The sequence below is a fragment of the Nanorana parkeri genome, unplaced genomic scaffold (genome assembly GCF_000935625.1).
Source record: "Nanorana parkeri isolate BGI_ZX_2015 unplaced genomic scaffold, ASM93562v1 scaffold383, whole genome shotgun sequence".
NCBI lineage: Eukaryota > Metazoa > Chordata > Amphibia > Anura > Dicroglossidae > Nanorana > Nanorana parkeri.
The window spans coordinates 651469-662760 of NW_017306651.1; the positions used below are offsets into that span (position 1 = coordinate 651469).

At 41.3% G+C, this 11292-nt stretch overlaps 1 protein-coding gene across 1 annotated transcript in view; it reads right to left on the reverse strand.

Moving 5' to 3' along the window:
- TPO (thyroid peroxidase) overlaps window positions 1-11292 on the reverse strand; it is an 87975-nt gene that overhangs the window by 22439 nt on the left and 54244 nt on the right. The window contains exon 10 of the mRNA XM_018559228.1: window positions 9939-10100. Within this exon, the coding sequence (XP_018414730.1) occupies window positions 9939-10100 (162 nt within the window). The remainder of the gene's footprint in view (window positions 1-9938; window positions 10101-11292) is intronic.

Below are 11292 nucleotides of genomic sequence, written 5' to 3' on the forward strand. Positions count from 1 at the left end.
AAGAGGAAGAATTGTTGTGGGAATAGGAGGGGGGGGGGATGATCAGGAGATGTGCTTTAGGTGTTAAACTTGACCTGTTGTATACACTCAACCACACATTAAACACCTGAATAAAAACCTTCTAGGGGACTATTTGAAAAATAAATCTTATTGTGGCATTGAGCTTTAATTGTTAGATGACTTACTGTATATCAATATTCAATCAATAGTGGGAAGAGCAACATCTGCAAAGTTTAATGATCTGTAGAAGCCAATCCAAATTCAACTTACTGAAGTCAGATCAGTACAAGATAGATAGTGATTGGTTGCTATGGGTTAGTTCTTAGATGCTACAGTTACATCATTTGAAATGTTTTGCATAAACTGTAAAAGCGTCTTTTCCTCATGTTTACCAGCTTGATCTGATTTCTGTTTTTGGCTAGTTGGTCTTATATTCTTATTGGAGGCGCTCCACGGCCCCCCTATGAGCGCCTTCTCCTCTTTTCTGAGCTTTCATTCATCAGGATACTTAGAAAAATTGTAACACTGATTCTCCTCTTCTGCTCGTCTTGTGCAAAAAATTGTCCCTTAATGTCAACCTAACTTTAAGAGAGAAATTCCTTGGGGGGGGGGGGGGGGGAGGTGGATTTCTCAGACTGTTCCCAATCCCAGCTTGTCCAAATTGTGAATCTTAGGAGACTATTTTTTATAATCTTTCTTTGGAGATGTATCTCTAGGCTTCTCAATACATCAGAAGAGTTTCTGGTTTCTGAACCCTTGAGGCAAAGCTTATCTTTATGGTCTCATAATCTGCTCACCACGTGATTAAAAAAAGTCCAATTTCAGAAAAAAAAACCATCAGATCTTTTTAAAGAGAACCTTAAAAAATTCTTACATGCATTGTAACTGAACAAAAAATGTAAGCAATTTTTCTAGATACAGATTTCCTGAAATGTTTGCATCAGACAATAACCCTCCACCAGTTTCTTTGCACAGGATTCACTAACATTTTTAATCAAGCCCAGAATTTGCAGTTAACAATTTCCAGTCCTAACATTTTTCATTCAAACCAATTGAGAATACCTGTTTAAAACATAAAATCATTGGAGAAGATATAAATATTGACACTTGTAATACAAGATATCCCCGGGTCATAGAGTAGCTATGACCCTATCTTGTATTACAAACGTTGCTTTAGGTTTGGGAGCTCCAATATCATATGTTAGAAACTCCGTCACATACACTATATTGCCAAAAGTATTGGGACGCCTGCCTTTACACGCACATGAACTTTAATGGCATCTCAGTCTTACTCCGTAGGGTTCAATATTGAAACTTTACACTTGGCACAATGCAGTCAGGCAAGTACCGTTCTCCTGGCAACCGCCAAACCCAGACACGTCCATCGGATTGCCAGACAGAGAAGTGTGATTCGTCACTCCAGAGAACACATCTCCACGTCTCTAGAGTCCAGTGGCGGCGTGCTTTACACCACTGCATCCAACGCTTTGCATTGCACTTGGTGATGTGAGGCTTGGATGCAGCTGCTCGGCCATGGAGACCCATTCCATGAAGCTCTCTTCGCACTGTGGTTCTGCCAGTCTGAAGGCCACATGAAGTTTGGAGGTCTGTAGCTATTGACTCTGCAGACAGTTGGCGACTTCTGCGCACTGTGCGCTCCATCATGCGCGGACCCTGCTCTGTCATTTTACGTGGCCTACCACTCTGTGGCTGAGTTGCTTTTTTCCCAATTGCCTCCACTTTGTTATAATACCACTAACAGTTGACATTGGAATATTTAGTAGCAAGGAAATTTCATGGATGGACTTATTGCACAGGTGGCAACCTATCACGGTACCACATTTTAATTCACTGAGCTCCTGAGAGTGACCCATTCTTTCACAAATGTTTGTAGAAGCAGTCTGCATGCCTAGGTGCTTGATTTTTATACACCTGTGGCCATGGAGGTGATTGGAATACCTGAATCCAATGATTTGATGGGGAGCCCAAATACTTTTGGCAATATAGTGTATTTTATATAAGCACTCTCTCCATTGCTGCCAATTGCCTACATTTTGTTGACATATAAATATTTCCATACTGGAGTGTAGGAATCTACTTATTGGTTACATGTGATCATCAGCTCAGCTGCTCATGGGCTGGCAATTACATACCACTGCTCATGGACTGGAAATTATCACTCTGCAGCTGTAGTAGATGAGAACAACAGAAACAGAACTACAGAAACAGTTGTCACACAACTTATTACAGAAAGAAAGGCACCAGTTTTACTATGCTGAGGACCTGGAGTGCTGTAAGAGCACCTGGGATTGGATTGGAGCTCAGTGATGGCAGGCCAGCTATCGTATATATGATGTTTAGATGAGGACTACAATATATAAAATATAAGACGGAGGGGACGGCATTGGCGTTCCTTAACTACAAAGAATAAAGTGCAGTGATACTGGAAAGCAACATCACATGATTTACAAAATCTGGTCATGTAGCGAAGCCACCAAAATGTGTTGATTTCTAAATATGAACTTTGACTTTTACCATAGGTGATGCTCTAACTTGCTCTGCTTGTTTTGCAAATTTATTCTGCATTGTTTTTAGAAAGAAGGGAGATGTAACATACTGTGGAGTACCATATCTCCCAATTGCCCCTCATTTGGAACCAAATCCCTCTTTGTCTTTCTTTGCTCCTCAGTTGTTTCTTTTTTTTGGGTCTGATGTACAATGTTATTCTGCACTAAAGGAAACAAAATGGTGAAAAAAAAAAATTCTGAAATTTCTTTTTCCTTTTTTTTTGTTTGGTTTGGTTTAGGGTCAGGAGGGGTTTTGGGTTTTTGTTTATTTTATTTTATTTTTTTTCCTTTAAGTCCTTCTCTACCCTTAAGGGGAAGAATGGTTTTAATACTAATGGAAAACCTATGGTGGTTGTTCTAGAAGGAAGTTATGAATATTTTCCTGTTTTGTTTTTTGATTGATTTTCCGCCTGGTAGAGTCTGTTAACATAATGTTTATATGTGCATATTGTTATATCCAGAAAATATTAAAGAAATATTATAGAAAAGAAAAAAAAACAATTCTGGTTTTAACCAACTATTTTTGACATATACATTCTTAACGGTCCGCATACCTGGGGAATGGCAGGGGTGTGTCCATTGCCTAAATACCTTATGATGGAATGTTACCATCTTTCTCATTTCAGAAAGTTGGGAGGTATGGTGTACACTAACTGATTGTGAAACAGGGTAATATTTGCAATATTACCCTTGCTGATTTACAGGGGACCATAACAATGTATAGTTCTTGTTAGATTTGCGGAATAGTTTTGGTGTCTCCTTAAACAAAGTACAAAGCATTGCAGTGATCGTGTTGGATTGCCATCAAACAATAGCCTGCAGAGAAGTAAAGTATATGAAAGAATGCTAAGGTCATAGAGAGAATGTAATGGAGTAGTGGCCCCATGGGATTATCATTGTTTCAAAATGATAGGTTTAATATATTGATTTAATTATGTCCTAGCTTGGTATATTAAAGAGTTAGGAATGCCGTATATATGGTGTTTTGTGGATTTGTTGCTGGCTCTGTTTTCTTCTTTCAAAATGTTAGGCTAATTAGCTGTTACTGGGAAGATTAAAGTGAGTTATGATTAGGGATGCACCGATACCGGTATTTTGGTACCGAGTACGAGTACCGATAATTTGTTTCGGTACTCGGCGATACCAATTACCGAGTAATTGAAGTCCCATTCAGGAAGCCAGGTGGCGTGTAATGACTCGCCACCTGGCATCCTGATTAGCCGGGAAGCCGGGCAGCGTGTAAAGACTCGCCACCCGGCTTCCCGATTAACAAGAAAGTCCCCTCTTGTTTGTTGCAGTCATATGCTTGAGTCTTTTGACTGAGCATTTTAGACTTTTTATTGTATTATGGTGGTTTATGGTTAAAGTTTTATTTCGGTTGATTAAAGGTTATTGTTATTTAAACCCAATAAAGGGGCTGCGGTCTTATTTTACTCATTTTCTGGTTTGTTGTATTTAGTTCAGGTTTTATAAATGTAGCCCCCATCACCTTTTGTGAGGTGGCTACTAGAAATTTAAGGATTGCCAGAGCTGTAGTCAGTCTGGCTGAATTATAGTTGACAGTTATCTGGTTTGTTCTAGTTGTCTGGCATTGGTTGTACCTACCTGGGTGGAGTATGGCTCTACTGTAGTGTGGGATAGCCAATGGAGGACACTGTGAGTGTATGTACAGTTCGCCAGCCAATCACTCGGTCTCTTTCTCTCAACCAGTGTTGCATGCTGGGATAGGATGCATACAGTATATTGGAGGGAATTGCCATGTGCTCAGTCTAGTTCGGGACCAGCCATGGATTAGTCCAGGTTGTGGTGCTGTTTAGCCTACCCCACAGGTTAGGCCTGAGGCCCGGGGGAGGGGATGCAGGAGTGTGGGAAGTGTTTCACTAGGCCTCAAGTATGGAGAGGGCCTGTGCTGTTGTCAGAGGAGGAGAACCAGGGAAGCTGCTGGCTGCTGGAGGTGCCTAGAACATAGTGGACCTCAGGAGCAAGTCTGGTGTCTCTCCTGGTAAGGATCTTTGCTCATGCCTGCTCATCTGTTACTCAAATTCTTATTCACTATGCTACAAATGGATCTACACTGAATTGCTAAGGAGGGACTGGTGAGTCTGGAGTCTCTGTCTGTACCACCCTGGATGTCTAGGATCCCTATACGCTCTCTCACCAGTGTGAAGATGTTTATAAAAGTTATTCAGCATTCTACATCTGGAGTGGATATCAGCTATGTGGGCACTATAAGAAGGACAGTTAATGCTAATGGAGCAGCTGAAGATCAAAACCCCTAGACACTAGTGATGACCTCGGTTATCTTGGCGGCTCCTTGTGGGGGTGAGCGCTACATTAAAAAAAATGTTTTGTTTGTAGAGTGTACAATCCCATATATATATAAAGAAGAGTACATGTTACATACAGTGTGCCTACCAGCACCCCCACCACAATATGTGTGTATTCTTGTGTAATTTGTTGTATGTCAACACATATAGAGACTGGACATCAATGCATTTTTATACACTTTTTTTGAGGGGACAGACTTATCGCAATGCAATGAAAGAACATAAAAACCTGTGTCGAAGGGCTGTGGCTAGGTTATATGCCTTGATCAAATACAGTTAATGTATTTCTGTGCGTTGGGTTGGATCAAGAGGTGTTCGTACAGTCTCTACGTGTAATTACAGTAACTGTGTTCTGCTTGTTTGTATTCTGATGTGTCTTCCCTCAGGCTCTTTTGCTTGTTTAAATAAAGAATTTAAAAAAAAAACACCTGTGTTAAGTATTAATGCTCTTCTATTGATTTCATTGGCCAATCATTATGCACTGGCTCAATACAATGTGAACATGCATAATTCGAAACAATGTTCTTTTTCTGCTGCATAATCCTATGTAAAATAATGTTATTATGCCTATAGGTATATGGGCCAAGACAGGGGTCCAGGAGTGCTCTATGGCAAATAAAGCGCTGATGTTTTTTTATTAGAAGTAGTAAATTCTCGGAAAGGATTCTTGCTGTTCTGCAGTTTCCTATAGCAGTGAGAAGGTTAATAAAAGTTTGGCTGTATTGATTTTTATATGACTTTTTATGGCCTGACCTGCATCACTGACAGCTCCCTTCAATTTCAATTATATGATGAGCTCTCCAGTCAGCTCCTTTACTGTTAGTTCTGTACCAAATAAAAGGAGAAGGTGCCAGGTGCAAAGTGTAGATGTGTGACTTTTATATCAGTGTTTTTGCTCCTTCTTATCTTTTAAATGTGTGAAACTCTCCTCTGTAAAATACCCCTACTGCTACCTAAACAAAGCGCTCAGCTATAGATGTAATATCTTTAGGGCTGGTAATGATTACAATTTTCCTGTTCGATTAATCGAAATTTTTTTTAATCGATTAATTTTGATTAATTATAACGCACATACCGATCCAACTACATTGGCCTACACACACACTCAAACAGTATGAGGGGAATTTATCAAAACGGAAGGAAAAGTATCTGGAGCAGTTGCCTATGACAACTCTCTTCAGTTTGTTCAGTTAAGGTTTAAAAATAAAAGGTGGATGCTGATTGGCTGCCATAGGTAACTGCTCCAGATTCTGTCTGCTCCAGTTTTGATAAATTCCCCTCTATGTATGTTATGACTTTCAGGGCTAGTTCACACCAGCTCCAGTGCGTTCCGGCCCGATTCGTGCTGGAACGCACTGGATCGCATCCCGGCGGCCTCACTGCATTCTGGGGCGGGAGGGGGCGTGTTGTTGCATTAAAGTCAATGGCAACGCATGCATGCCCCCCGGCCGCAGTGTGATCTCCGGAACACATGGCAAATCAATGTCAGTGTTCTGGCCTCTCTGGGCCCCCCAAACTGGCGGAACACCAGGGCCCGGTCGCAAATGTGACTGATGCGGCCCTGGTAGTTTCGCCAGTGCCGGTATCTGCGTTTAGTATTGGGTAATTGCTTGTGAAAATGCCCAGTATTGGCACAGGTGCATCCCTAATTAATATAATGTATTGCTGGGACTTGCAGTCCTGCATAGTTGGTGGTATTCAGCATTGCTGTATTATCATCATACATCAATGCAGAACACCACCAGCTATACAGGACTACAAGTCTAAGCAATACATTATAATGCAAATTAGAATACCCCCAGTTTAACCCCCCCCCCTTCCCCATCCAACCTTCACCCAGCCTTACCTGACTCCTGCAGCAGCTGCTTCATCTCGGCGGCCAGAGGGTCCTCTCTGACCGACACAGCCTCCTCTCCCCGCACAGCTGCCCGTACATTCTACTGCTACGGGTGGATCTCCGACGGAACTCTCGGAAGACCCGGAAGGCGGCGGAGAGGTGAGTACCAAGCAAAAACATTTTGATTGATCAAAAAAATTAGGGATTAATCGTTAATTTCCGCAGCCCTAAATATCTTGTATCATAATAAGCCTTCCAATAGCTTCTTTACTTGTACATTTAGGAGTCTATTCACTGAGCTGCCGTAGGCAGCCGAGTGAATAACCGACCCGAAGTAAAGTGAGCCAAACTAAAATCAGCTGTACATCGGCTTGCTTCGTGTGGCTTCGGGTTCACCGAACATGCTCAGAAGGATCACCTGAAGCTACTGCTAGATCCTTCGGCAGCTTAGTGAATAGACCCCTTAGCTTCCCTTTCATTAAAGGATGAGTGCACTTTAAAACAATATGCATGTATCCTTTTTACCCTCTTCCCCTGACCTAATCTACCCCACCCTCCTTCACAGATGCAGACTTACCTCGATATGATAGTCACAATTGTTGTTCTTTGTGTACATTCTGTGCCGTATGTCTTCAGTGTTCTGGCTGCTCCTGCACGTTTAAGCCCAATACCAGACTACTGGACTATCTTCAATGGTTTCTGGCCTCAGGACACAGTTCCATAGAAGTCTAGGAGGCACAAATGCGCAGGCCCAGCCAGCTCAGTAAAGACTTTCACCATTGCATGTAAACAGCAGAACTACAGCCATCAGATCAAGGAAAATATCCATCTGTGGAGGGGGAAGGTAGGCAATTAGGGAAATGTCATGTGGCAGTAAGTTATTTTCCTACTAAAATGTAACTTTTGCTCGTGGATATCCTAAAGGCGCACCACTTCCTGTGCAGGCAGGGCCACCCCTAACTTATCCACAACCTGAGGTGGCCAGAAGGAGGGAGCAGTGGTTTATTGCAGCCAGAGTAGGGTGTGGCAGGTGGCCGAGCTGTCAGCCGGGGGCTGGGGGCCCCAAGCATGTTGTTTGAAGGCTTATTTTTATTGTTAATGTTTCAGTGCCCAGATTTCCATGCCCTTTGTCTTATTTTGGAGCTTTATTACAACAAAATTAAAGCCGGCAGGGAAATGTAATTTAGTGGCAATTGTTTTTTGCCTTCTAAATGTCACTTTTGTTTGTGTACATCCTATAGGTGCACCACATCACAGACAAGTTTAGTGCATGTCCCAAGCATGTATTGTAAAATAATTTTGCATCTTTAGCCTCCTGCCGTCCGCCCGTTAAGAAAAAACGGACGGACGGCAGACTCGCATCAGCGGGTTGCCGTCTCCAGACACAATCATTTTAGGGCCATCAATCAGGCCATCAATCACTGATAACACTAAACTGATGAGCGGTAAAAGCTTTTAAAGCGTCGCCTATGGCCGATTTTGGGTAATGTAGTTTTTTGAGGTTTTTTGAGGTTTCGGGCACGTGCACAATTTTAAGGCTTGACATGTTTGGTGTCTTTTTACCCGATGTGACCCCGTCTTTTATATTTTACAAAAAAAATTGGGTAATAATAAATGTTTTAGAATTTAATATAGGGGACACTGTTTTTTTTTAAATTTTCTGTAAATTTTCCTTAATATAGTAAGAAATAAAACCCCCAGTGGTGATTAAATATCACCAAAAGAAAGCTCTATCTGTCCCCAAAAAAGGGTATAAAATTCATTTCAGTACAGCGTTGCATGACGGAATAAATGTCAGTCAAAGTACCGCAGCGCTGAATACTGAAAAATGGCCTGGATGGGAAGATGGTGTAACACCGCGGACTTCAAGTGGTTAAAGTGACATTAAACCCTCAGATTTTTTAACATAAAACAATAGTGTAATGTGTGCCTTACTGTAATCCATGGTTGTTTCCCTTCTCTTTGCTGCTCTTCCTTTTAAATCTGTATCTGTTCTCTATCTGGGCAGAACTTCTGTTTTGCAGCAGACTGCCTTGTCTCAGGAATCGATACACGGTGTCTGTGTATAGGTTTGTATAGGTTTGTAACCTGAGCCAGCACTACAGGAAGAGGCACTCAGCTGAAAAGGGAAGTCCCCCCCCAAGCATGAGAAGACATGAGGATTTAAAAGGAAGAGCAGCAAAGAGAAGGGAAACAACCATGGATTACAGTAAGGCACACATTACAGTATTGGTTTATGTTAAAAAATCTGAGGGTTTAATGTCACTTTAAAGCTTCACTTTAGGTGCATTGCTCTGCACTGAATGGTTTGTTTTGCATTGGTACATGTCTCCCAGGGCAGTGCCCATGTCCTTTGTTCTACAATTCCTTGACTGTTCACCTTGAAAATTGAGAGAATTGATTTTCAAGACTCCCCCTCCCATTGACTTCATTGGGGTTCACATTAAAGTTTGCAATTTGTGAACTTTAGAACGAGTTTACTGAACATCTGCAAATTTAACCCATCATTAATATTAATATCACTTTTGTTTGCCTGATGAAGGGACCGGACAGGTTCTGAAACGTTGCCACGCATGGTGATATGACCGGCTTGAATAAATAAAAGGATTTTGTTTTGAAGAAAATCTGGAGTGCTAGTGACCATTTTTCTGTTTTGCATTAATATTAGTCCCTCCTAACCAAGACCGCATACAGATAAACAGATTCAGATGTGCATGTTCTCCCTGTGCTTGCGTGGGTTTCCTCCGGGAGCTCTGGTTTCCTCCTACACTCCAAAGAAATGCTGGAAGGTTAATTAGCTCCTGTCTAAACTGGCGCTAGTATGGTGTGCAAAAGGGACCTTAGATTGTAAGCTCCTTGAGGGCAGGGACTGATGTGATTGTTCTGTATGTAAAGTGCTACATAAATTGTAAGAAATATATTAATACCTATCATAAATAAATATATATATACACATTTCTTTGGAGTTCACCATTAGCCACTGATAACAGAAGCAATACATAAGCACAAGCACGAGCACTTGTTAAATGCTGTAGTGAAAAGTGAGTACTGTTGCTTTGTATTTACTATACAATAAAAAAAATGCAGATATTCAATTTTTTGTACAACAGAGGATCAGTTTCATTAGGCACCAATGTCTGAAATTTAATTAATTTATACTATAATAGCAACAGGATTCTCATTGTAATGCTCTATAATAAACAGTACCTGAACAAAATGGGGGTTTGGTATTCCAGTGATTTCCTTGACAGACTAATTCTTCATGTCCTTCTAAGTAATAGCCAGAGTAACAAAAATAAATTAGCACGGCCTCTGAACAAAACACAAAGGCACCATTTTCTATCTTCATTGGAAGGCCACAGGATGTACCTACAATAAGAAATCTACCGGTTAAATCCTTCTTGATGTTTATCTTGGTTTTATTTCTCTAATCAAAGGTTTTGTCTTGGTGAAAAATGAGACAACATTATTTTTTTTTTCTAAATACAGCTTTAAATTCAGGGCAGGCTTAGACAACCAATGCACAGGTCATACTCTCATTCAATACTGTTCTACCTATGCAGCTTTTGTATTGCTGATCTTTGTGCCACCGAATATAGTCTGTACTTTAGAATGCTTCAGAAAGTAAAATACAAAAAAAAACAATCCTTTTATATTCTTTTTGGAATAAGGCCAGTTTTAAAGGGAAACTATAATGATTTTGGTCATTTATATATGTTTGATACTTTTTTAAATCAATGTTATGATTTTTTCCCCCCTAAAAATCAAATAAAAGTTTAATACAGAAGGTTTTCTTTGCTTCAGTTCATGCTCCTTTAGACCCCTTTCACATGGCCAGTCCAATCAGATCCACATGTTTGTTTTTTAGGCGGATCCAATGGTTCTCTATAGGCAGCTGGATCTAAATGGGCATGTTTCTGATTTGGGGGTTCTTTACTTGCCAAATGATTCCTTTTCTGTCTATCCAGCCCTGAGCTTTATACAGCTTTGCGCAGCACAGCACAGCCCTGACCAGTAGGGACTGGCGGGACCCTGACCTCTAACTGCTGCAATTCCAGTTGTACTTAGAGGTCACCTCCCCACCCCAAACCTGTAACTAGACAGTGAAAGGAGAAGCAATATGCTAATAAACCCATGTATTTTCACTCTGATCTCTTCTTGTATCAGGATTATCCTGCAATGCAGCACACCTGATTGACTCCATGTGCTGCTGCTTCATCCTTCTCTCTAAACTCTTCTGTGCAGACTGTACAGAACACTACAGGAGACTGATGCCAGGTAAGATTCAGGTTGTTGTACTGTTTGTTTAAAAAAAATATATTATAGCAATGCAATAACCCCCTCCCAACCATTGTAAAAATGACAGTGCTCACAAATGAAGAGGAAAGCTCCTGCCCCTTCCTCTTCTGCCGCCCATTCTCCCGATTCTCTTTCTTCCTCCCCTCTGAGAGGTTGTCCTGCGATGTTGCAACAAAAACTGCTCCCACTGATCACCAAAGAAAGGTGGCACACTGAGCAGCAAGTGTGTGAAGGGGGGGGGGGCGGGGGGGGGGGGCAACTG